The sequence below is a fragment of the Biomphalaria glabrata genome, chromosome 15 (genome assembly GCF_947242115.1).
Source record: "Biomphalaria glabrata chromosome 15, xgBioGlab47.1, whole genome shotgun sequence".
NCBI lineage: Eukaryota > Metazoa > Mollusca > Gastropoda > Planorbidae > Biomphalaria > Biomphalaria glabrata.
Window position 1 is genome coordinate 12,553,297 of NC_074725.1, and position 27,897 is coordinate 12,581,193.

General features: G+C 38.2%; 1 protein-coding gene across 1 annotated transcript; it reads right to left on the minus strand.

Moving 5' to 3' along the window:
- Positions 1-289: 289 nt before the first annotated feature.
- Positions 290-25,509, minus strand: LOC106061554 (mucin-2-like). The gene is made up of 9 exons (XM_056012401.1): positions 25,272-25,509; positions 23,007-23,133; positions 17,856-22,118; positions 15,189-15,285; positions 14,238-14,330; positions 11,577-11,713; positions 5,995-6,088; positions 5,247-5,385; positions 290-3,368 (listed from the first exon to the last, which is right to left on the minus strand). Exons 1-9 carry the CDS (start codon positions 25,389-25,391, stop codon positions 3,273-3,275), a joined length of 5,166 nt encoding a protein of 1,721 aa, XP_055868376.1. The 5' UTR covers positions 25,392-25,509; the 3' UTR covers positions 290-3,272.
- Positions 25,510-27,897: the final 2,388 nt, after the last annotated feature.

Sequence of the window (27,897 nt, forward strand, 5' to 3'; positions counted from 1 at the left end):
TATAGTACATTAAAAACATGTCAGTTAATAAATTGGTTGTGCTTTAAAAAAAAGAAAGAATTGTTTTCTTATTTATTTATATAGTATGTGATCATTTTGGTCGTAAATGACTGGTCCAATAACACACAAATGTCCTGGTCCAATAACACACAAATGTCCTGAAGGTGTTGGATCTTACTGATACTTTCTGAATACAGGACTGCTCAGATGGTGATCTAATCAACCAAATTACCATTTAATATTTGAGGAAAAAAAATATTCACACAAACAGGAACTATTTATTGCCATTTCTCTTTATTCATTTTCGTTGGTTATTAATTATTGAATAAACAAAAGTTATACAAGATCTGTAGCATGTACACATGTGTTTCATTGGATTAAATGTTTTTTTAAAAAATGTCTCAAGCAATTTTTTTTTATGGAACATTCATTGAAAATTGTTGAAAGCTCTGGAATTAATGTTGTATGTTGTACCGGTAGCACAAGAGAATAGAAATAGTGGACCTCCCGAAGTGTCTTGGCTACTAAACAAAATGAAGGAAACTTTTAATTCTGTTTGAGAACCTTTATTCATGATCTACAACTGAAATGTCGATGTATTCCTTTCTTTCACAAGCCTACCAGACTTCTCCAAGTATCCAATCAACCGAGACGGACCATCCATAAGTAACATAATGCCGGACATGCAAGTTTGCTATGTCATTTGATAAATAAAAGGACAGTATTCCTTATATTCTGAACACCCGGAAGAGTTACTCGTTGGATAAAATACTCGTAACAAGATCTAGGTGTGAAAACAAAAAAGCAATACAATACTATATAATTTTGTACAAGACAGTAGATCCTACTTTAAATCAGCCTTATAATTTTGTACAAGACAGTAGAGCCTACTTCAAATCAGCCTTATATTTTTGTACAAGACAGTAGAGTCTACTTCAAATCAGCCTTATATTTTTGTACAAGACAGTAGAGTCTACTTCAAATCAGCCTTATAATTTTGTACAAGACAGTAGAGTCTACTTCAAATCAGCCTTATAATTTTGTACAAGACAGTAGAGCCTACTTCAAATCAGCCTTATATTTTTGTACAAGACAGTAGAGTCTACTTCAAATCAGCCTTATAATTTTGTACAAGACAGTAGAGCCTACTTCAAATCAGCCTTGTTTTTCGAAAAATAAATGTCAATAAAATGAATGAAGCTCAAAGTAGCAATTATTATTATTATTATTAAATTTGACTTGTCTGACATATTGTTACTACCTCAGACCTTGGACAAACTATCTACATCACTACATGATATGTGACGACTTAAGGATGCATATACGACCCGGAAGCTGTAGGCCTACATGAATTGACCATCATCCATGTTGATTCTGCTAAAACGCCCTCACTATGTAAAAGCGAAGGGTCACGTCCTAGAGAGATAAGCACTGGAGCGCCGTAGGGAAGCGTTCTATCACGAGTACATAGGAAGCCCAGCAGTTTATATCCCACCCATCACGGCCATCATCGCAGGTGACGTTAGACTTTGATTCGGCTATTGACAACTAAAGAAATGATTGTAGATTTTAGGAAGCATAAAGACCAGCTTGAAGAGATTCAGATCAACAACCAAATCGTAGACCAAGTGCAAGAATATAAATGCCATCAACAACCAAATCGTAGACCAAGTGCAAGAATATAAATGCCATCAACAACCAAATCGTAGACCAAGTGCAACAATATAAATGCCATCAACAACCAAATCGTAGACCAAGTGCAACAATATAAATGCCATCAACAACCAAATCGTAGACCAAGTGCAACAATATAAATGCCATCAACAACCAAATCGTAGACCAAGTGCAACAATATAAATGCCATCAACAACCAAATCGTAGACCAAGTGCAACAATATAAATGCCATCAACAACCAAATCGTAGACCAAGTGCAACAATATAAATGCCATCAACAACCAAATCGTAGACCAAGTGCAACAATATAAATGCCATCAACAACAAGCTGACATGGAATGAGCATTGGACAAAAATCATAACACCAAGATACATTAAAGACTAGACCAAAATTTTAAAATGACAAAACAAAAATAAAATTTGTATACATCTAACATCAGTAGTCAAAAGAAGTTTGCCATCACCTGCTGGTTTGGTAATTTTTCACGGACACAAAGACTAAGACTAAATAGACTAATTAAAAAAAGAATCATATATCACTCAAACACAGCTACCATTTATTGAAGAACTTTTTCATGAATGATGAAAATGAAAAATTTAAAAAAATCTAGACTTTACAGACATTTTATACTTACACAATAGGTTTTTAGGCAGTCTACTCCTGTACCATTGTTAATATATTGCCACTATACGTGTAAATACATTTAAATTGATAGGTATTTGCCTTATAAAGTTTGTGCACGGTAATTAGGCAACTAACAGCATTCAAAGATTTTAAAAGTCCACGGTTTGTACCCACAGTAATTAAGTGGGCATCGCATATCTTTCATCTATGAAGTTACTACACTAAACTTTGGATATATATATATACATTCATAAAAAAGCTAAAAAGATTCTAGAAATAAAAAATCACCCTTTGGGTCAGGATTTTGGGATTTTACCATCACAAAAGAGATACAAGACACAGATAGCAAAGACAAACAGACACAAACACTCTTTTGTTCCCCTGGCAATCAAATCATTGAATAGAAACGATCTGATATAAACTTTTCGCATGTAAATTATGAGTGAGTCTGGTGGGAATGTATATTTTGGTTTTCTATAATTATAATGTTTTGTTTGGTGTAATGCACAAATTGTTAGACAAATTTCCTTATGGATAATAAAGATTATTATTATTATTATTAGGCCTATATAATTTGCCAGAATTGCACAGCCGCCCCCCCTCCCCCCCCACACACACACACAAAGTAGCTTCATAGAGAATTGGGTGACGTCATTCGAAGTCCAAACAGTAGACAATAAGTAATGTCTTCCTTATGAAGTCGACTTGGATCTATCAGACTTCCAGGCTGCCACAATTTCCTTTCAATACAGCGCGTTTTCAGTTTGACTTCAAAACTCAAGGGAGTGAAACAAATGTCGACTACTGTGATTTCTAATTTAGTCAGTCGTCTCCCCTACTTTCTTAGTCTAACATGTTTTGGACAAAAACTATCCATAAGCAAGAGGCTTCTAACGTTTCAATGAGCTCGCAAGTGAAAACACAATATTTGGTCGTTATTACAGTGTTGCTCTAGTGACCCCCCACTAGATACTATACAACATTCAATGTTATCGGCGGGGATGTGAAGCCAGTAGATGTGGATAAGCATCGGATCTGATCGTTGTTGGCTGCTTTGGGGAAAGCAAACTGAAAAAAAAAATAATAATAATTTTCTAAAAAAAAAAAAGTTTAAATTTAGTGAAATTTGATCAATTATTTTGAATCAATCATGTAATTAATTGTTAATACATTAGTGAGATTGGAAATTATTATTAATACCGGGTAATGTTTTTTGTGTAGGTCAACTTTCATGTTTCTAGAATGCGTTAGGGTCCAATCACTTTTGTGGACCAGATGGGGGGGGGGGGGAGGAGGGTTTCCGTGCTGCCTTTTCACAAGCCATTAAAATAGAAAGTGTTGCTCGAGTCTGAATTCGAGGTCGGGGTCTCGAGCCTCCATGATGGAAGGCAGACGCGATAGCCACTGAGTACTTTAAAAGTACTTCTAAAAATAGAAGGATTGAAAAAGTCTATAGTTTAAAATTTTTAGCAAACACATAATTCTCTACACAAGGCATATCTATTTCTATACAAAACAAAATAAATTTATTGATTATCTGATTGTTTAATTTTTTTGATTGACTCTTGCGTTGTCTTCGACAATGACTAATTGTGTAACATTTCAGCTTGATTCGAGAATGGATTGGGTGAACTAAGCTGTGCAGGATTCAACCGACAGAGTGACTTAATATATAAATAGACTTTGTAAAAAAAAAGTGAACAAAATGTGACTGATAGTTGGCACAAATCTTTTTAATTTATCTTATTTAAAAATAAACGAATATGAGTTAAAAGAATGGATGGGCCTGTTATTGAAAGAGATTCTAGTCCCTGCAAAAGACAGAGAGGATTGCAGAAGAACGGTATGTTTTGCCCTACAGTTCAACAGACTAAGCGATAGATGTAGGTGAAGGCCCTAACTCATACCTTCTCACTAAACCTTAAACCACATAATGATAACTAAGAATACCACTGACCATATGAACAGAAGACCAACGACCACTTTGAACATCTGTAATGGGTCTTTTTTTAACAATGGACCTTATTAACAAATGATATATAGGTCACTTCGACGACAGCGTGTTGTCTCTAATTAATTAAATGTTTTGTTTTCAGACTTGTAAACACATAAACCGAATAGCAGACTTCACAAAAACACATCAACCACCTCAGCACATCAACCACCTCAGCACATCAACCACATCAGCACATCAACCACCTCAGCACATCCAACCACCTCAGCACATCCAACCACCTTAGCACATCAAACCACCTAAGCTTATCAACCACCTCAGCACATCCAACCACCTTAGCACATCAAACCACCTCAGCACATCCAACCACCTCAGCACATCAACCACCTCAGCACATCCAACCACCTCAGCTTATCAACCACCTCAGCACATCCAACCACCTCAGCACATCAAACCACCTCAGCTTATCAACCACCTCAGCACATCCAACCACCTTAGCACATCAAACCACCTCAGCACATCCAACCACCTCAGCACATCAACCACCTCAGCACATCCAACCACCTCAGCTTATCAACCACCTCAGCACATCCAACCACCTTAGCACATCAAACCACCTCAGCACATCCAACCACCTCAGCACATCAACCACCTCAGCACATCAACCACCTGAGAAAGTTGGACTCTTCAATCAACGTTGTTTTACTAAATCCCGAAGGACTTCCAACAATCACTTTACTAAGATAACCACTTTTTCAAATCGTTGTTTTACCAGAAACCAGAAAAACATTATTTCGATGCAGATGCCAAGCAGATGGACAAGACGTGTGTACAGTTGAACAGACTCGCCCATAACCTAGACGTCTGGAGATAGTTGTTTGGTGGCCTAGACACCAGAGGAGACCACAGGCAGCAATGAGATGATAAGCAAAGCGGGGGGGGGGGGGGTAAGACAAGGTCTGGATCTTCTCTTTTAGTTAAGCATACATTACCTGAGCAGTGTTACGAAAGAAGTTGATACAGTAGAGACCAGTTATGTTGACACTGGCTGTTTGAATTTGTGGTGTTCTCAGATTGACTGAGATGAAGTCATTGCTCTGTCTTTTGTATTGCCACTGTATAGCCTGACCACTGAACTCCAAGGGAGAAAAAAAATGAAAAAAAATATGTAAATCCTCAAACTCGCTCCTCCACGGCACCCAACACACTATAAATTAGTATAAATTAAACAGTAAAAAACATGAATAAATATTTTAAAACACTGATACACTTTTTGGATAAACAGAGATAATCAAAGACATTAAACATTTGTAGAAAAACCTAGATAGATAAACCAATTTTTCCCAATGTAAGTATACAATAAATTATCTATAAATTTGAAGTATAGGTAGGTTTAATTATTTAAATGGGAACTATTATAATCTGACATGTTTACCTTGAAAACCAATATTAGGTAACCATTAAAGCTGGGTGGACTCAGAGGCGCCTACAGATCCCGAAATAAAAATACATAATCTTCATCAGGATTCGAATCAGAGACCTCTCGGTTTGGAAGCCAAGCACCTTACCACTCAGCTGATAAAACTATGCTTACATTGAAAAACTTATATTTAGAATGAAAAAAATGTTTAACTTAAAAAAAAAATAAATTCAAACCTTGAAAAACCTGCAGAGCTCGAAAAAAACTCACGATTAGCTAGAAAAACCTATAGGATGTTAAGATAGAAACACCTTACTCACCTGAATTCAAAACTCTGACATGTCACATTGACCAGTGCATTCGCTGTGATGGTGGTGGGTACGACAGCGGATGTTCTTTGAAGTGCACCTGTCACTGAAGTCAAAGAAAGATAAGTATGGGCTTGGGTTTCAACAAGGTAAATCTTGAGCCCTGGTGCGGCTTACTATTCAATATCATCTAGTCAAAGGGGGCTAATCCAGTAAATTATTTCAGATAACTGGAGACATTGATTTTCTATCCCACTAAATCAAATTAAGAGTTTATAAATAAAGCTTTATTCCAAAAGAACATGACTACATTTAAGTTTGTTTTTGTTTTACATGTTTTGGATGTTTCTTAAGAGGAAGAAACGGCACCAGTGCGACAGTAATGAACAGAATATGTACACCTCAATGTCACTATATCTATGTTTCATTAACTGTCTACTGTGTCTTTCCACCATTGTCGTCTAAATGTATGTACCACACACCACTCGTTAGAACAAAAGAAAAGGATAAATCCTTTGTTATCCAAATGACCTTTTTTGTGTATTGTTCCTTCCAGAGTCATGCTTGTTTTCCGTTAATGCACTTATAATTAGAGACTCGACATCATTGTAACTTTAGATGTGACTCGACATCATTGTAACTTTAGATGTGACTCGCCATCATTGTAAATTTAGATGTGACTCGCCATCATTGTAACTTTAGATATGACTCGACTTGTAAAGTTTGGGTGTGACTCGACATCATTGTAAATTTAGATGTGACTCGCCATCATTGTAACTTTAGATATGACTCGACTTGTAAAGTTTGGGTGTGACTCGACATCACTGTAACTTTAGATGTGACTTGACATCATTGTAACTTTAGATGTGACTCGCCATCATTGTAAATTTAGATGTGACTCGCCATCATTGTAACTTTAGATATGACTCGACTTGTAAAGTTTGGGTGTGACTCGACATCATTGTAACTTTAGATGTGACTCGCCATCATTGTAACTTTAGATATGACTCGACTTGTAAAGTTTGGGTGTGACTCGACATCATTGTAACTTTAGATGTGACTCGATATCATTGTAACTTTAGATGTGACTCGACATCATTGTAACTTTAGATGTGACTCGACATCATTGTAACTTTAGATGTGACTCGACATCATTGTAACTTTAGATGTGACTCGACATCATTGTAACTTTAGATGTGACTCGACATCATTGTAACTTTAGATGTGACTCGACATCATTGTAACTTTAGATGTGACTCGACATCATTGTAACTTAAGATGTGACTCGACATCATTGTAACTTTAGATGTGACTCGACATCATTGTAACTTTAGATGTGACTCGACATCATTGTAACTTTAGATATGACTCGACTTGTAAAGTTTGGGTGTGACTCGACATCACTGTAAATTTAGATGTGACTCGACATCACTGTAAATTTAGATGTGACTCGACATCATTGTAACTTTAGATGTAACTCGACATCATTGTAACTTTAGATGTGACTCGACATCATTGTAACTTTAGATGTGACTCGACATCATTGTAACTTTAGATGTGACTCGACATCATTGTAACTTTAGATGTGACTCGACATCATTGTAACTTTAGATGTGACTCGACATCATTGTAAATTTAGATGTGACTCGACATCATTGTAAGTTTAGATGTGACTCGACATCATTGTAACTTTAGATGTGACTCGACATCATTGTAACTTTAGATGTGACTCGACATCATTGTAACTTTAGATGTGACTCGACATCATTGTAAGTTTAGATGTGACTCGACATCATTGTAAGTTTAGATGTGACTCGACATCATTGTAACTTTAGATGTGACTCGACATCATTGTAACTTTAGATGTGACTCGACATCATTGTAACTTTAGATGTGACTCGACATCATTGTAACTTTAGATGTGACTCGACATCATTGTAAGTTTAGATGTGACTCGACTTGTAAAGTTTGGGTGTGACTCGACATCATTGTAACTTAAGATGTGACTCGACATCATTGTAACTTTAGATGTGACTCGACATCATTGTAACTTTATATGTGACTCGACATCATTGTAACTTTAGATATGACTCGACTTGTAAAGTTTGGGTGTGACTCGACATCATTGTAACTTAAGATGTGACTCGACATCATTGTAACTTTAGATGTGACTCGACATCATTGTAACTTTAGATGTGACTCGACATCATTGTAACTTTAGATGTGACTCGACATCATTGTAACTTTAGATGTGACTCGACATCACTGTAACTTTAGATGTGACTTGACATCATTGTAACTTTAGATGTGACTCGCCATCATTGTAAATTTAGATGTGACTCGCCATCATTGTAACTTTAGATATGACTCGACTTGTAAAGTTTGGGTGTGACTCGACATCATTGTAACTTTAGATGTGACTCGCCATCATTGTAACTTTAGATATGACTCGACTTGTAAAGTTTGGGTGTGACTCGACATCATTGTAACTTTAGATGTGACTCGATATCATTGTAACTTTAGATGTGACTCGACATCATTGTAACTTTAGATGTGACTCGACATCATTGTAACTTTAGATGTGACTCGACATCATTGTAACTTTAGATGTGACTCGACATCATTGTAACTTTAGATGTGACTCGACATCATTGTAACTTTAGATGTGACTCGACATCATTGTAACTTTAGATGTGACTCGACATCATTGTAACTTAAGATGTGACTCGACATCATTGTAACTTTAGATGTGACTCGACATCATTGTAACTTTAGATGTGACTCGACATCATTGTAACTTTAGATATGACTCGACTTGTAAAGTTTGGGTGTGACTCGACATCACTGTAAATTTAGATGTGACTCGACATCACTGTAAATTTAGATGTGACTCGACATCATTGTAACTTTAGATGTAACTCGACATCATTGTAACTTTAGATGTGACTCGACATCATTGTAACTTTAGATGTGACTCGACATCATTGTAACTTTAGATGTGACTCGACATCATTGTAACTTTAGATGTGACTCGACATCATTGTAACTTTAGATGTGACTCGACATCATTGTAAATTTAGATGTGACTCGACATCATTGTAAGTTTAGATGTGACTCGACATCATTGTAACTTTAGATGTGACTCGACATCATTGTAACTTTAGATGTGACTCGACATCATTGTAACTTTAGATGTGACTCGACATCATTGTAAGTTTAGATGTGACTCGACATCATTGTAAGTTTAGATGTGACTCGACATCATTGTAACTTTAGATGTGACTCGACATCATTGTAACTTTAGATGTGACTCGACATCATTGTAACTTTAGATGTGACTCGACATCATTGTAACTTTAGATGTGACTCGACATCATTGTAAGTTTAGATGTGACTCGACTTGTAAAGTTTGGGTGTGACTCGACATCATTGTAACTTAAGATGTGACTCGACATCATTGTAACTTTAGATGTGACTCGACATCATTGTAACTTTATATGTGACTCGACATCATTGTAACTTTAGATATGACTCGACTTGTAAAGTTTGGGTGTGACTCGACATCATTGTAACTTAAGATGTGACTCGACATCATTGTAACTTAAGATGTGACTTGACTTGTAAAGTTTGGTGTGACTCTACATACTTGTAAAGTTTAGATGTGACTCGACATCATTGTAACTTTAGATGTGACTCGACATCATTGTAACTTTATATGTGACTCGACATCATTGTAAGTTTAGATGTGACTCGACATCATTGTAACTTTATATGTGACTCGACATCATTGTAAGTTTAGATGTGACGACTTGTAAAGTTTGGGTGTGACTCGACATCATTGTAACTTAAGATGTGACTCGACATCATTGTAACTTAAGATGTGACTTGACTTGTAAAGTTTGGTGTGACTCTACATACTTGTAAAGTTTGGTGTGACTCTACATACTTGTAAAGTTTGATGTGACTCGACTTATAAAGTTGTTGTGACTCTACAATACTCTACATACTTGTAAAGTTTGGTGTCACTCTACATACTTGTAAAGTTTGGTGTGACTCTACATACTTGTAAAGTTTGGTGTGACTCTACATACTTGTAAAGTTTGGTGTGACTCTACATACTTGTAAAGTTTGGTGTGACTCTACATACTTGTAAAGTTTGGTGTGACTCTACATACTTGTAAAGTTTGGTGTGACTCTACATACTTGTAAAGTTTGGTGTGACTCTACATACTTGTAAAGTTTGGTGTGACTCTACATACTTGTAAAGTTTGGTGTGACTCTACATACTTGTAAAGTTTGGTGTGACTCGACTTACTTGTAAAGTTTGGTGTGACTCTACATACTTGTAAAGTTTGATGTGACTCGACTTGTAAAGTTTGATGTGACTCGACTTGTAAAGTTGGTGTGACTCTACATACTTGTAAAGTTTGATGTGACTCGACTTGTAAAGTTGATGTGACTCTACTTACTTGTAAAGTTTGATGTGACTCGACTTGTAAAGTTGGTGTGACTCTACTTACTTGTAAAGTTTGATGTGACTCGACTTGTAAAGTTGGTGTGACTCTACTTACTTGTAAAGTTTGATGTGACTCGACTTGTAAAGTTGGTGTGACTCTACTTACTTGTAAAGTTTGATGTGACTCGACTTGTAAAGTTGGTGTGACTCTACATACTTGTAAAGTTTGGTGTGACTCTACTTACTTGTAAAGTTGGTGTGACTCTACTTACTTGTAAAGTTGGTGTGACTCGACTTGTAAAGTTGGTGTGACTCTACATACTTGTAAAGTTTGGTGTGACTCTACATACTTGTAAAGTTTGGTGTGACTCTACATACTTGTAAAGTTTGATGTGACTCGACTTATAAAGTTGGTGTGACTCTACAATACTCTACATACTTGTAAAGTTTGGTGTCACTCTACATACTTGTAAAGTTTGGTGTGACTCTACATACTTGTAAAGTTTGGTGTGACTCTACATACTTGTAAAGTTTTGTGTGACTCTACATACTTGTAAAGTTTGGTGTGACTCTACATACTTGTAAAGTTTGGTGTGACTCTACATACTTGTAAAGTTTGGTGTGACTCTACATACTTGTAAAGTTTGGTGTGACTCTACATACTTGTAAAGTTTGGTGTGACTCTACATACTTGTAAAGTTTGGTGTGATTCTACATACTTGTAAAGTTTGGTGTGACTCTACATACTTGTAAAGTTTGGTGTGACTCGACTTACTTGTAAAGTTTGGTGTGACTCTACATACTTGTAAAGTTTGATGTGACTCGACTTGTAAAGTTTGATGTGACTCGACTTGTAAAGTTGGTGTGACTCTACTTACTTGTAAAGTTTGATGTGACTCGACTTGTAAAGTTGGTGTGACTCTACTTACTTGTAAAGTTTGATGTGACTCGACTTGTAAAGTTGGTGTGACTCTACATACTTGTAAAGTTTGGTGTGACTCTACTTACTTGTAAAGTTGGTGTGACTCGACTTGTAAAGTTGGTGTGACTCTACTTACTTGTAAAGTTTGATGTGACTCGACTTGTAAAGTTTGGTGTGACTCTACATACTTGTAAAGTTTAGTGTGACTCTACATACTTGTAAAGTTTGGTGTGACTCGACTCTCCACAGATAAGTTCCCTGCTTGACCAATACAAACGAAGGTCATGTTGTCCTGACATAAAACTTGTTTGATGGTCAGTGTGAGAATTGTTGTAACTTTGTCCACTTGAATTCTAAATATTTAAAAAGCAGACACCTGGTCAGTGGCGGATTGAGTAAAAGAGGCTGCACATTTTATTTTTAAAAAGTAAGACGCCCCTGTCTAATTTACACGCTATACCATTCTTCAATTTAGTCATTCAATATTAACTCACTTTGTCTGTCTGGTAAAAAGTCTGTACACTCTAAATGTGTTGGGTTTAGTCCCCTTACATAATTGTTAACGCTATTTCTCCTTCACGCATTCTCCGATCAAGTTGATACTTTCAACAATTATTTAGTATAAATTATGAATCAATAAACAAAAATACCCCATTACTCAATTATTGGTAATTATTTTGATGACATTTAATAAGGGAAATAACATTATTGGTAGATATAGTCTTAAGGACGGAGTTCTTTCCCTTTGGATATATTTTTTTTTAAGTTTTATTTTTTATTTTTATTTGTTTCCATGTAGCTTTATGTTAAGTATGCAGTTGGTTGTCATTGCCGGAAGTGGTAATGGATGTAAGCACTCCACTACCTATAAAATGCTTCCTAATGGCATGCGTCTCAAATAGCCTCTGACAACCAGTCCAACTATTGGCCTTCCATGGTGGCTCAGATTTTGAGTCCGTCGGAACTGCTTTCACTAACAGGAGAAGGAGCGAAGACGAGTAACTTGCGCCTAAACCACCGAACTTCAGGCAGGAGAAACTAGTTACCCACGGCTGGCTACCTACCTAGGAGAAGGGAAACTTTTAATTCAAATCACTGCTGCCTTGCAGCTATACCCAAACATGGGAGAGGCTTCGATTCAACTCTGAAAGAAAAATCAGGAGCCGGCGACCCTTAGGCAGTTTGCAGCACTCAACGCTACACCTTGACAGAGCCTGCGACGCCGCTGAAGGTGATATATGGGTTCACGGTTACCGTGATCACTTTTTAAATGCTTTTATAAAATAAAATAAAATCCAAAATTTTACGACTTAAATTTGTACTCGAGGGTTCAAGCCTCCTCAGGCGAATAGTCTAACTAGTGTGCCATCGAGATGTTCATGAGAATAAAAGTTTTTATAGTTATCTATTGTTAGTTTTCAAACTTTTAAGTAAAGTATAAAGGGTACTAACTCAACTTATACCACTTCATTAGTAAAGTACAATTTTATTCCCTTGTTCGATACCAAACAAAATAATTAATTACCAATTGTTAATTAACTGTTTATTTTTTTTTAATTATTGTTATGTCAGGTACAATAAATAATTGTGCAAAATTTCAACTTGATCCGAGATTGGATTGGGAGAAATGACGTGTACAAACTTTTTACCAGACAGGTAGATAAGACTAAGACTAAGACTGCTTTATTGATCCTTAGGAAATTTGTTGTGATTACAAGGACTCTTTTCTCATATAAAGACAACACACCAGAAAAATACACATAAATACAACAAACAACATAAAGAGTTCATTCAGAGACTACACACAGGTATCTTGGTGCATTTCATGTTCCCTGATCAATGAGTGGCGGTGATAGAGTCTGACCGAGTGAGGTACGAACGAGTTTTTGTACCGCTCCGTTCTTGTTTTGATTGACAGCAGTCGCCCACTTCGCGACGACCTGACGTAGTTCTGATGGAGCGGGTGGCCGTTGTCTTCCGTGATTTTTTCGATTTTTCTTAGGCACTTTTGTTCAAAAAGTTCCTTAAAATGTGGTAATGTTGTGAGTGTAATTTTTGATGCTTTTTTAATGATGTTTTCTAGACGTCACAACAGTTTAGATGAGGCGTTGCCTTGCCGACAAGTTATTCCGTATGTTAGCAGATTTTGTATAGTCGCGCCGTAAAAAGTCTCAATGATCTTCCTTGTTAAGTTTAAAGCTATTAAGTTTGTATAGAAAAAAGAGTCGCTGGGCTGTTTTCTTTGTCAGAGTTCCAAGGTGGTCTTCCCATGAAAGCTTGTTGTTGATGATAACGCCTAGATATTTATATGCGTTTACTTGTTCTATAGATGTAGTGTTTATTTGCAGTTCTCGTATAGTTTGTATTTTCTTTCTAAAATCTATTATAAGTTCTTTAGTTTTTGTGACATTCAGTTCTAGAAAGTTGTCGGTGCACCAGTTTGTAAAATCTACTATCGAGCTTCGACACTGAGTTTAACGACAATGTCAAACTTTGTTTCCATTTAGATACACCATAAAACAAAAGTTATAATAAAGCAAGTGAGACACTCTTAATTTAGATTTGTATTTTCTACAAAGACATCTACAAATATCCCCAATTGTCTGCTTGGTTATTAGATTCTCTGCCCCTGCTAAACTAGACAGACAGACAGACAGAGTGAGTGAGTTTATATAAGCTTTGTAAATCGTTTTATAATTATATGTCTTTAAATTTTGGTCGTTTTTTTTTTATTACATTCTAAGACCCTTCCAGACCACACTGTAGGAGCCTCTGGGCACCCAACTGGGAAAGGGAAGGAAGGGCGCGAACAAACATTTTGACATTAAGGGAAGCGCCGCCAGTAAAATTTTGAGAAAAACTGCCCCAGTGTCTCACCTGCTAAGATTAAAACGTTGTGGGTCAAGGTCAGTGTTTTGACTTCCGTCAGATGTAAACGTTGCCATAACATCGATTCCTTGCGTAGATCCACTGTAAAAAAAAACAAAAACAACAAGTGTATTGGCTGATATTTTAGGATACAAGCAGATCATAGAACCAAATAAACCAACGAATTAAGACTAATTTTAATTGTATGAGTCAAGAAAAATCTGTTTTTAGAGAAACATTATTGCACTAGAGTCTGTATCTGACTGCTCAATCATACCACCTAGCTGAATATTCTTCTAGCAGAGTCTGTATCTTATCAATCATAACTAGCATAGACTATATCTTTTAAACCACACCAGCAAGCAGAGTTTATATCTTATCAATTAAACCTAGCATAGACCTGACTATATCTTATCAATCATACCACCAGCAGAGTTTATATCTTATTAATCCTACCACCTAACAAGAGGCACAGAAGTTTCCTTCAACACAGAACACTGACATTAGATCACTATGATGTGTTCACAATGATCTGTGCGAATTACATTACTTCAAACCTAAAATACTACGTTAAAGTTCGAAATACATTACTTCAAACCTAAAATACTACGTTAAAGTTCGAAATACATTACTTCAAACCTAAAATACTACGTTAAAGTTCGAAATACATTACTTCAAACCTAAAATACTACGTTAAAGTTCGAATTACATTACTTCAAACCTAAAATACTACGTTAAAGTTCGAATTACATTACTTCAAACCTAAAATACTACGTTAAAGTTCGAAATACATTTCTCAATAACCTTGACTCTTTTGTTGAATAACATTTATTTAAAAATATGTTTATTAAAATTATTTTTTTAAATATATATATATATATAAAGTGTTTATTTAGTATAAGTTGTCCACAAGATGCCAGGGCAAAGACCAACCCCCATCCTTTTTTTAATGTTACATACTTGGCAATCGTCACTGTGTCCCAACTTGACGCCGTCACAGTACACCGTACTTGAGAGGCAAAGACCAGATTAAACGTGTCCGCCGATGCTGCTATTTCTGACAACAGACAGTACGGTGAATACCAAGGTTTAGAAAGGCAAAAAACAGAAAATAAAACATAGTGTCCTTATAGCAAAGATACAAAGTACTCTTGAATACTCTGAGGAATTGTAGTGTTACCTAAATAAGTTTAATAGGGGCAGAGAATCTAGTAACCAAACAGACCATTGGGGATATTTATACATGTCTTTGTAGAAAATACAAATCTAAATTAAGTATGTCTCACTTGCTTTATGATAACTTTTGTTTTAAGTGCATCTAAATGGAAACAAAGCTTGACATTGTCGTTAAACTTACTATTACTACTACTACTATTACAACTTTAAAAGACAAAAGTTAGCAGCTAGGGGGGAGGGGGGAGAATTTGAAAACCCCCCGAGCCCCCACTTGAGGGTCCCCCAAATGAGTGTCCGAAATTTGTTTTTAAATAAATTAAATATTACATCACTGCTATGTAATCTTGCTTTTCTTGCTTTTATATAAGTTAGTGCCCCTGTTGCATGTATTTCACACAGATTATTAACTCTTTCCGTGCGGGGTTACTCTCAATTTCAAGGAGTGACTTCCATAGCGCTGACTAGGCCCGTGCTACTATCCGGAAGTAACTTGGTATATAGGGTAGTTTATTTCATCATCCTTATCATTGAAGAAGAAACCTGGTAAGAGCTCTGAAAACACGAACATGTCTAAGAAAAGTCTCACTATTCAGATGACTCATACAAAGATACAGCAGTCGAAGAAGTGACAATGTCTCTTGATGAGAGAAGTAGTGCTGAAGAGACTCCAGGGGAACACCTTTTACCACTGTCAGAGAAAACATCTGAAATAAGTGATGATGAGTCAAGTGATGGTCTTCCTAAATCACATTCTACAGAAGTGGAAAAGCTGTAATTAAGTACAAAGACATCGGATAGATCCAGCCTGAAATTTTATCTGAAGAACTGCGAGCAAAGATCGTGTTAAAGAGTAGCTCATTTGTCCAAAACAAAGATGAACGGTATTTGTTTCCAGTAGAGTTTAGCCACAATAAATCACGAAGTTTGACATCATGGTTCACTAGAAAGCTTCCAGAAGGATAAATTTGCAACCGATTTTGGCTCCTCTTCTCTCTACACTTGGGATGTCTGCTTTTTTTTTGCATGCGTTCTTTTTACTGAGGCATCAGACATCGAGTGCATTGAAGAAACCTGAGAGACTGAAAGAACATGAAGAAGGAGTCCACCACAGACAAGCTTTTTTGAAGTGGAAGCTAAAAGAAGAAAAGCTTAAGGTAGAACCAGATGAACTGTCACATATGTTTCATGCGCAAATTTAAAAAAATCAGCAGTATTGGAGAGATATTCTGAAGCCTGTAGCAGCAGCTATTAAGTACTTAGCAAAAACAAGCTCAAGCTTACGTGGTCACAACGAAAAACCTAATTCAACCAATCATGGGAACTTCCTAGCATCTTTGAAATTTCTTGCAGAGTTTGATGAATTTATTGTTGGAAAAGTAAAGCAAGGAGCCTGGGGTTTAAAAAAGAAAGGAGAGTAATACAATGTGGTCCTCAAGAGAAGAAGCTACGTCGGCAGTTTCCTTACGTCTCGACAAAATCATCAAGCTGTTGGAAAAACTTTCTGAATCAACAACTGAAAGAATGGACACTAGAAGCAGTGCACAGAATCTTCTTCGTGCAGTGGAAAATTATGAATTATTTGCTTATCTTGAATTCGGTCAAATCTCCTGCGCCCAATTAATATAGTTCAGAAGAAATTATAAACGTCTGGACTGCAGAGACGGGAAGCTGGTGAAGAAATTAAAACCCTTTCATGCTTTCTGCAAAATGATGAGAAACGGACGAAATTGACCAGCCTATCCATCTGGCTGAAAAACCATGTGGACACCTTTGGGTTTCTTCTTGAACCAAGACACCTCTTGGAGTCTATGGATGATGACACGCTGATGAAAAACTGTTACTTTTTCCAGTTTGATGAAATACATGCAAATTGCTTGTTCAATGTCATTAATGCACGACCACTTTTCATCAACAAACCCGTGTCACAATCACCAATTGAGGAAGCTGGCTTCAGATGGTAATGCACCTTGCAATATTTCTAACTCTGGCCACTTCAATTTGATCATGTGAGAGATCATTCTCGAAGCATTAGTTATTCAAAAACTATCTCAGCAGCACAATGAAGCAAAAAAGGTTTAGCATGGCTTTAATGTGGAGTCACAAATACTAGACAGTATCGATGTAGATGATGTTATAGATGACCTTTGCTGCACATAAAACACGACGTGAAGAGATACGAATTGAGATTTGTCACTTGTGCATAGCTATTTCTTGCGACTTTTGTACCAGTTAGAATGTAGGCTTATATATTTATTAAGCACATTATCTCATGTCATGATGTCGAATGTCAAAATTCAAGGGGCCCCCAAAGACGTCAATCCCCCCGGGCCCCCAAATCCCTATCTACGCCCCAGTTATAAACAAATGAAATAAAGACGAACAGGTCTCTATATGTAATACTGTTGTTGAACAGAAGACCATTAAATTGGTTTATTGAATTACAATTCTTACCCAGAGAAACCAAAGCGGATGTGATCGAAGAAATATGGGTAGTGGTTGAAGGAAGCTCTGTCAAAGACGTTCTGGTTGTAGTAGTTGAAGACATTGTGGTTGGAATGGTTGAAGTTGGGGTCGAAATGTTTGAAGACGCTGTAGTTGAGCTGGTTGAAGGAGTTCTGGTTAAAGGAGTTGCGGTTGAAGGTGTTGTAATTGTGGTTGTTGAAAGAGTTGTGGTTGTAGTGATTGTAGGAGTTGTGGTTGAGGTGGTTGTAGGAGTTGTGGTTGTGGTAGTTGAGGGTGTAGTGGTTGTAGGAGTTGCGGTTGAAGGTGTTGTAATTGTGGTTGTTGAAAGAGTTGTGGTTGTAGTGATTGTAGGAGTTGTGGTTAAGGTGGTTGTAGGAGTTGTGGTTGTGGTAGTTGAGGGTGTAGTGGTTGTAGGAGTTGTGATTGTGGTGGTTGAAGGAGTTGTGGTTGTAGTGGTTGTAGGAGTTGTGATTGTGGTGGTTGAAGGTGTTGTGGTTGTAGTGGTTGTAGCAGTTGTGGTTGGGTTGGTTGAAGGAGTTGTGGATGTGGTGGTTGAAGGAGTTGTGGTTGTAGTGGTTGTAGCAGTTGTGGTTGGGTTGGTTGAAGGAGTTGTGATTGTGGTGGTTGAAGGAGTTGTGGTTGTAGTGGTTGTAGCAGCTGTGGTTGGGTTGGTTGTAGGAGTGGTGATTGTGGTGGTTGAAGGAGTTGTGGTTGTAGTGGTTGTAGCAGTTGTGGTTGGGTTGGTTGAAGGAGTTGTGGTTGTGGTAGTTGAAGGAGTTGTGGTTGTAGTGGTTGTAGCAGTTGTGGTTGGGTTGGTTGAAGGAGTTGTGGTTGTAGTGGTTGTAGGAGTTGTGATTGTGGTGGTTGAAGGAGTTGTGGTTGTAGTGGTTGTAGCAGTTGTGGTTGGGTTGGTTGAAGGAGTTGTGGTTGTGGAAGTTGATAGTGTTGTGGTTATAGTGGTTGTAGGAGTTGTGATTGTGGTAGTTGAAGGTGTTGTGGCTGTAGTGGTTGTAGGAGCTGTGGTTGTGGTAGCTAAAGGTGTAGTGGTTGTAGTGGTTGTAGTGGTTGTAGGAGTTGTGGTTGTTGTGGTTGAAGGAGTTGTGGTTGTAGTGGTTGTAGGAGTTGTGGTTGTAGTGGTTGTAGGAGTTGTGGTTGTAGTGGTTGAAGGAGTTGTGGTTGTAGTGGTTGTAGTGGTTGTGGTGGTTGAAGGAGTTGTGGTTGTGGTGGTTGAAGGAGTTGTGGTTGTGGTGGTTGAAGGAGTTGTGGTTGTAGTGGTTGTAGGAGTTGTGATAGTGGTAGTTGAAGAAGTTGTGGTTGTGATAGTTGAGGGTGTGGTGGTTGTGGTGGTTGAAGGTGTTGTGGTTGTGTTAGTTGATGGTGTTGTGGTTGTAGTGATTGTGGGAGTTGTGGTTGTGGTGGTTGAAGGTGTTGTGGTTGTAGTGGTTGTAGGAGTTGTGGTTGGGGTGGTTGAAGGATTTGTGGTTGTGGTGGTTGAGGGTGTTGTGGTTGTAGTGGATGTAGTGGTAGTAGGAGTTGTGGTTGTGGTGGTTGAAGGATTTGTGGTTGTGGTAGTTGAGGGTGTTGTGGTTATGGTTGTTGTAGGAGTTGTGGTTGTGGTGATTAGAGGAGTTATGGTTGAAGGAGTTGTGGTTGTAGTTGTTGAAGGAGTTATGGTTGTGGTTGTAGTGGTTGTAGGAGATGTTGTTGTTATGGTTGTAGGAGTTGTGGTTGTGGTGGATGAAGAAGTTGTGGTTGTAGTGGTTGAAGAAGTTGTGCTTGTGGTGGTTAGAGGAGTTGTGGTTGAAGGAGTTGTGGTTGTGGTCGTTGAAGGAGTTGTGGTTGTGGTCGTTGAAGGAGTTGTGGTTGTAGTGGTTGTAGGAGTTGTGATAGTGGTAGTTGAAGAAGTTGTGGTTGTGATAGTTGAGGGTGTGGTGGTTGTGGTGGTTGAAGGTGTTGTGGTTGTGTTAGTTGATGGTGTTGTGGTTGTAGTGATTGTGGGAGTTGTGGTTGTGGTGGTTGAAGGTGTTGTGGTTGTAGTGGTTGTAGGAGTTGTGGTTGGGGTGGTTGAAGGATTTGTGGTTGTTGTGGTTGAGGGTGTTGTGGTTGTAGTGGATGTAGTGGTAGTAGGAGTTGTGGTTGTTGTGGTTGAAGGATTTGTGGTTGTGGTAGTTGAGGGTGTTGTGGTTATGGTTGTTGTAGGAGTTGTGGTTGTGGTGATTAGAGGCGTTATGGTTGAAGGAGTTGTGGTTGTAGTTGTTGAAGGAGTTATGGTTGTGGTTGTAGTGGTTGTAGGAGATGTTGTTGTTATGGTTGTAGGAGTTGTGGTTGTGGTGGATGAAGAAGTTGTGGTTGTAGTGGTTGAAGAAGTTGTGCTTGTGGTGGTTAGAGGAGTTGTGGTTGAAGGAGTTGTGGTTGTGGTCGTTGAAGGAGTTGTGGTTGTGGTGGTTAGAGGAGTTGTAGTTGAAGGAGTTGTGGTTGTAGTTGTTGAAGGAGTTATGGTTATGGTTGTAGTGGTTGTAGGAGTTGTGGTCGTGGTGGATGAAGAAGTTGTGGTTGTAGGAATTGTGGTTGTGGTGGTAATAGGAGTTGTGGTCGTGATGGTTGAAGGAGTTGTGGTTGTAGTGGTTGAAGGAGTTATGGTTGTGTTTGTAGTTGTTGTAGGAGATGTTGTTGTTATGGTTGTAGGAGTTGTGGTCGTGGTGGATGAAGAAGTTGTGGTTGTAGTGGTTGAAGGAGTTGTGCTTGTGGTGGTTAGAGGAGTTGTGGTTGTGGTCGTTGAAGGAGTTGTGGTTGTGGTGGTTGAAGGAGTTGTGGTTGTGGTGGTTGAAGGAGTTGTGGTTGTTGTGGTCAGAGGAGTTGTGGTTGTGGTGGTTAGAGGAGTTGTGGTTGTGGTGGTTGAAGGAGTTGTGGTTGTGGTGGTTAGAGGAGTTGTGGTTGTGGTCGTTGAAGGAGTTGTGGTTGTGGTGGTTGAAGGAGTTGTGGTTGTTGTGGTCAGAGGAGTTGTGGTTGTGGTGGTTAGAGGAGTTGTGGTTGTGGTGGTTAGAGGAGTTGTGGTTGTGGTGGTTAGAGGAGTTGTGGTGGTTAGAGGAGTTGTGGTTGTAGTGGTTAAAGGAGTTGTGGTTGTGGTGGTCAGAGGAGTTGTGGTTGTGGTGGTTAGAGGAGTTGTGGTTGTGGTGGTTAGAGGAGTTGTGGTTGTGGTGGTTGAAGGAGTTGTGATTGTAGTGGTTGAAGAAGTTGTGGTTGTAGGAGTTGTGGTTGTGGTGGTTGTAGGAATTGTGGTTGTGGTGGTTAGAGGAGTTGTGGTTGAAGGAGTTGTGGTTGTAGTTGTTGAAGGAGTTATGGTTGTGGTTGTAGTGGTTGTAGGAGATGTTGTTGTTATGGTTGTAGGAGTTGTGGTCGTGGTGGATGAAGAAGTTGTGGTTGTGGTAGTTGAAGGTGTTGTTGTTGTGGTTGTTGTAGGAGTTGTGGTCGTGGTGGTTAGAGGAGTTGTGGTTGTGGTGGTTAGAGGAGTTGTGGTTGTAGTGGTTAGAGGAGTTGTGGTTGTGGTGGTTAGAGGTGTTGTGGTTGTGGTGGTTAGAGGAGTTGTGGTTGTGGAGGTTAGAGGAGTTGTGGTTGTGGTGGTTGAAGGAGTTGTGGTTGTAGTGGTTGAAGAAGTTGTGGTTGTAGGAGTTGTGGTTGTGGTGGTTAGAGGAGTTGTGGTTGTGGTAGTTAGAGGAGTTGTGGTTGTGGTGGTTAGAGGAGTTGTGGTTGTGGTGGTTAGAGGAGTTGTGGTTGTGGTGGTTGAAGGAGTTGTGGTTGTAGTGGTTGAAGAAGTTGTGGTTGTAGGAGTTGTTGTTGTGGTTGTTGAAGGAGTTGTGGTGATTGTAGTTGTAAATGTTGTGGTTGAATATGTTGTTTCTGTTGGTGTTGTGGTTGTGGTGGTTGAAGGAGTAGTGGTTGATGGGGTTGAAGGAGTACTGGTTGTGATAGTTGAAGAAGAACTCGTTCTAGTTGTAGTAACTTCGGAGATAACTGTTGACATAACGGAGTCGGTTGTCATAGAAACCAAGGCGTCTGTTGTTATAACTTGTATGGTCATTACTAAAGGAACGTTTGCAGTTTCCATAGAAACTTTATTCGATGATGTAGGTGAAGTCGATGACGTCGTCGTTGTTTGTGTTGATAAAGCGATGATATCAGACTTGGTGGGAACAGAAATAGTAGCTGTGGCTGTTAATTGCGCATCCGAAGCATTGTTGACTGAAGCATGCGCTGAAAGAAAAAAAGTTTCTATTTAAGCTGCAACTTTTGTTTGGTACTGAGTCTTAAAAATATTTTATGCTAAGATTTACATTAAAATGACTTAAATGAATTATTTTTATTGGGTGCTATCTCTTTCTTATGGCGTGTGTAGTGTGTGTAGGGAAGTGTTTCTATGGTGACGGTGAGAAGAAGTAGCGATTGGTTGGTGCCAATGCAGTGTGGATGATGCAAGAATAAACGTAAGCTGTTCAGGATAGACCAGATGACTTTGTTATGGCGTGTGTAATGTGTGTAGGGAAGTGTTTCTATGGTGACGGTGAGAAGAAGTAGCGATTGGTTGGTGCCAATGCAGTGTGGATGATGCAAGAATAAACGTAAGCTGTTCAGGATAGACCAGATGACTTTTTTATGGCGTGTGTAGTGTGTGTAGGGAAGTGTTTCTATGGTGACGGTGAGAAGAAGTAGCGATTGGTTGGTGTCAATGCAGTGTGGATGATGCAAGATAAACGTAAGCTGTTCAGGGTAGACCAGATGACTCCAGAATGCCAGAGTGAAAAGACGTGTTTTTGTAGTGAGTTACATTTGGCTCAAAATACCATTTGATATAATGACTAAAGTCTACTACATTTATTTCACTTCTTTAATTTGTTTATATTGTTATAAAATTTATAATTAGAATCTTTCGCAAAGAAGTTATTCAAGTTATTTCAACTTTTAAACATAAAGAAAATATACGCCTACAGGGGTCTAATTGTCTACCAGCAGTTTGGTGCTACAGGTCAACGACAGTCAACAACTGTGCTAGGAATAAATTATTTCTATTGGAATCCATTTAAGTAGTGCTAAATTATTCTTATTGGTTGCTATGTTTTACAAATAGTTAATGCAAAGACTTACATTCAGATGTCGCAAGGAAACCGATCGCCACAGCTGCGGCCGCCACCATCATAAGGCTGACTACAAAAATCACCTTACAGCAGAGGTTCTTACATTTGTATTCACTGGCTCCATTATTTTGTTGAACCTACCAATAGGTGAAGGTCTAGAAATATGTTTCTTTATATTTAGTTTGTATGGTGTATGGTGTCATTAGATAGGCAGCTGGCTGCCTGGTCGTGCGGTTTGCGCGCTGGACTGTCGTTCGGATTTATCGACGGTCGAGGGTTCAAACCCTGCCCGCTCCCATCCCCCGTCGTCCTGCGGGAGGTTTGGACTAGGAAGTAAACTATCTTCAACTCTGAAGGAACATCCGAAACATGTAGAACATTTTACAAACAACAAAACAAAAAGCAGTAATGTGATCAATATATGATGGATATTTGATACATAGGATGCTTGCAGAATACATATTATTAACACATTTTTTCTAAATCTTTTACATCTGAATTTCGGTGTGATTTTTCTGAATACCATTTTTCTTAATTCTCAATGGAAAACAAAATTTAAAAAATTAATAATACTTAGAAAACCTAGGCATTAGTTTTATTCTATATAGATCTACATTTACCAATTAATATTTGCAGTTGTACAATTCCTACGAGATAGTTGTGACATAAAAGGGAAACAACTTCGTCAGTATCATCTTCTTACTTTCTTTAAAAAAAAAAAAACAAGTAAAATAATTTTTAAAAATACTTTTTACAAATGTTCCTCCTGTTTTTATAATTGAGAAAAGAGTCTTTGTAATCACAACACATTTCTATAAGGATCAATAGGGCAGTCTTAGTTTTAGTCTTGGTCATGTGAAGCTGATGACTGCATTGACTGATTTTACTTTTAAAAACTAATGACTGGTGGAGATTTAAACAAAACAAAACATTTTCTACCCCACCCCTATTCCCCCTCCCACCAAAAAAAAAATTATCATATAGCGAATGTTTAAATCTTCTCAGAGCCAGAGTAGGCCCTTATACACGGGCATAGCTAGGGATTTGGGGGCCAGGGAGGGCTTGACCTCTTCAGGGCCCCCTGCATTTTGACATTCGACATCATGACATGGGATAATGGCGTAATATTTCATGTAAAAACAAATTTTGGACACTCATTTGGGGGACCTCGTCAAATTTGGACCTTTCCTCCCCCACCCTAGCTACGCCACTGACTTTATAAGATACATATGATACGCCTATAGATCTAGACTTAGAAGACAGTGCGCTAAATATTCCTGAACACTAATTTAGTCGACTTTTAATGACTAGGGGCTACATGCGAAAATACCAAATTTAAATATTTTTTTTAATACTTTAAAAACCTTTAATGGTCAAACTAGAGTTTTCCCATTATGACCAATCAGATAGTACATTTTCCGCAAAGATATACATCCACTGTCAAATTTCTAGGAAAATGGTTAGAGCCTTTTTTCGAGGACCGTGTCCACCCAGGTTCTAGTTCCACACATGTTTTTACCAATTAGTTGATCAATTAGTGGTAATTAATTAATTTTGTTTTACATAGAAAAATGGTAGATAAACCTTGTGGTATTGAGATGTATTACAATGACTGTAGGGTTCTTCTCCTTACGATAAGCTTTTGTTTAATTTTGTTTTCTTTTTTTAACATGTGTTTCCATTCTACATACATCTATAGTGACGCTGGAAGCTGTGAATATTTAGAAATTAAAGCATATATTCAAGTTTGTTCTACATTAAAAAGTAAATGGTTTAATTCTTCTATCTGTTCGGAGGTACAAACCAAAAAGGATGGCTGCCTGGTCGTGCGGTTTGCGCGCTGAACTGTCGTTTGGATTTATCGATGGTCCCGGGTCTAAACCCTTCCCGCGCCCATCCCCCGTCGTCCTGCGGGAGGTTTGGACTAGGAAGTAAACTATCTTCAACTCTGAAGGAACATCCGAGACATGGAAAACAAAACAAAACAATGACTTCAGACTATTAACACCCAACTTCAGACATTTTATGGTAAATATTAAGTCCTATCATCCAAAGCAATTTTTATACTGACTGCTATTTGATTGTGTAGTTGTTCTTTCAGTTTCTTAGACTTTGAATAACTTTAATGCTATTCAGTTTAGATATTTAAACATTAATGTACAACGTTGATAAATTTAATACATTAAGAAAAATAACTTCCGCTTGTTTGTATTCGTCTACACGAGACTTGCATTTATTTGCTTAAGTTGAATGCTCGTGTTCAGCTAAAACTCACCACGGGCATCTGTACTTCCGGTGCTCTAACGTCTGCGACTATTCTGGGGTATCCCGAAGTCCCGTAGACAGGATACGTGGCCATTTCAGCATGGGTTCCGGTGTAACTTAGGTATGACATGTCCACCTTGCCACTTGTCTGATGTCCAGTATTAAGACATTTTCCAAAAGGTGGGGGGGGTGCTTAAAGATGTTTTGAGAGTTAGAGTAAAGTCTGGCTTCTCTCCCTTATTTTTGTCTTTGTAGACTACTGGGGGAAAAAAGAAAGATTAAAACAGGCGAAATAAATGAAGATGTGGATAACTGGAAAAAAAAAACGATTTAAATGAATATAAATGAAACAAAAAAAAATTTTTTAAACCATAATAAAGTTACTTGTCACTCAATTATTCAATCACTGAAATTGTGCAATCCACAATATTATACAGAAAATTGAGTTAGTCACTATATTTTTAATTACCATTACATTTAGTTTTTATATAGTTATTTATCCACTGTGCTATTTACTCAATATATTATATAGTCACTATATTTTGTCACGTGGAAAAGGATCAGATGGATGTATAAAGGATCTTTGTTTCGGGGGTGGGGGCAGAACAGAAGCTGTAATATAAATGATTATTATTATCAGTGACCATACCCCCCCCCCCATCCTCATACATTTTTAAAAATCTCAGCAAACCAGTTGTCTTAAGTAGCGTTTAATTAGTTTCTATCAATGTGTTTGTCATTTTGATGGACATTACAATATAAACACATGATTTTCTAAGACATCCTTCCTGATGGTGGTCTATAATTTCTCATCCTATTTAGTTCTTGTAGTGCTTCAATATTGTAATCAGTCTTTTCAGTGAACTTTCACAGCCGAGTTCTTCGATTACAGTCCAGATCAGTTCTATAGAAACGGTGCGAAAAGAGTGAAAAGATGAAAATATTTTGAAAAATTACACAGGTCTATTACCATAGTTTTCTCTTTGTGACCAATTAGCTAGTAATTCTTTTCCCCAAATATATACATAAATTTTCAATTTTCTAGAAAAATCGTTAGAGCCGTTTTTGAAAGACTCTGTCCAGTGTCCAGATTCCACCCAGTGGAGGGCCTACTTTCTGAACCATGAAGAATTTGCAAGCTAACTGAAGGAATGGTTTAAGCAAATTTCTCTTTCTCAATAAGAACATAGTAGAATTTTTTAAAAAATGAGATATATTTTTAAATAACGTAAAAATAATAATTGTCCTTACATAAACAGATTAGCTTTACACACCGGCTACACCCGTTCATTTTTTCCCAGTTCTCCTTATTTTTTTAACTTCATATAAACAGGTCATATTTTAACAATTCTCCGCCTGTGAATATCTGTTACGATGATATAAAACGGTCCATTCTCTTTCTGATTCCCTCTCTCTCTCTCTCTCTCTCTGTCTCTCTCTCTGTCTCTCTCTCTCTCTCTGTCTTTCTCTCTCTCATACCCGTGTATTTGTTCCCCCTGCGTATCGTAATGTTCTGTGACAGTCTTTTCGACTTCCATTGGAATGACTTTCTTTAGAACGTCCCTCTGACACACACACACACATGCTTTAGAACGTCCCTCTGACACACACACACACACACATGCTTTAGAACGTCCCTCTGACACACACACACACATGCTTTAGAACGTCCCTCTGACACACACACACACATGCTTTAGAACGTCCCTCTGACACACACACACACATGCTTTAGAACGTCCCTCTGACACACACACACACATGCTTTAGAACGTCCCTCTGACACACACACACACATGCTTTAGAACGTCCCTCTGACACACACACACACATGCTTTAGAACGTCCCTCTGACACACACACACACACATGCTTTAGAACGTCCCTCTGACACACACACACACACACACATGCTTTAGAACGTCCCTCTGACACACACACACACACATGCTTTAGAACGTCCCTCTGACACACACACACACACACACATGCTTTAGAACGTCCCTCTGACACACACACACACACACATGCTTTAGAACGTCCCTCTGACACACACACACACATGCTTTAGAACGTCCCTCTGACACACACACACACACACATGCTTTAGAACGTCCCTCTGACACACACACACACATGCTTTAGAACGTCCCTCTGACACACACACACACATGCTTTAGAACGTCCCTCTGACACACACACACATGCTTTAGAACGTCCCTCTGACACACACACACACATGCTTTAGAACGTCCCTCTGACACACACACACACATGCTTTAGAACGTCCCTCTGACACACACACACACACACACATGCTTTAGAACGTCCCTCTGACACACACACACACATGCTTTAGAACGTCCCTCTGACACACACACACACACACACATGCTTTAGAACGTCCCTCTGACACACACACACACATGCTTTAGAACGTCCCTCTGACACACACACACACATGCTTTTTGCTCATTAAATTCTAGTGTCACTTTTAACTATTCGCTCCCCCCCCCCCGGCAACAAATTAGTCCTACGTAAAATTTCTGACTTCTAAATTTACTATCGAACCATTGGATGTCGCATTACCACCCAGACACACACACACAAACACACACACTCCCACTTTTCACACTT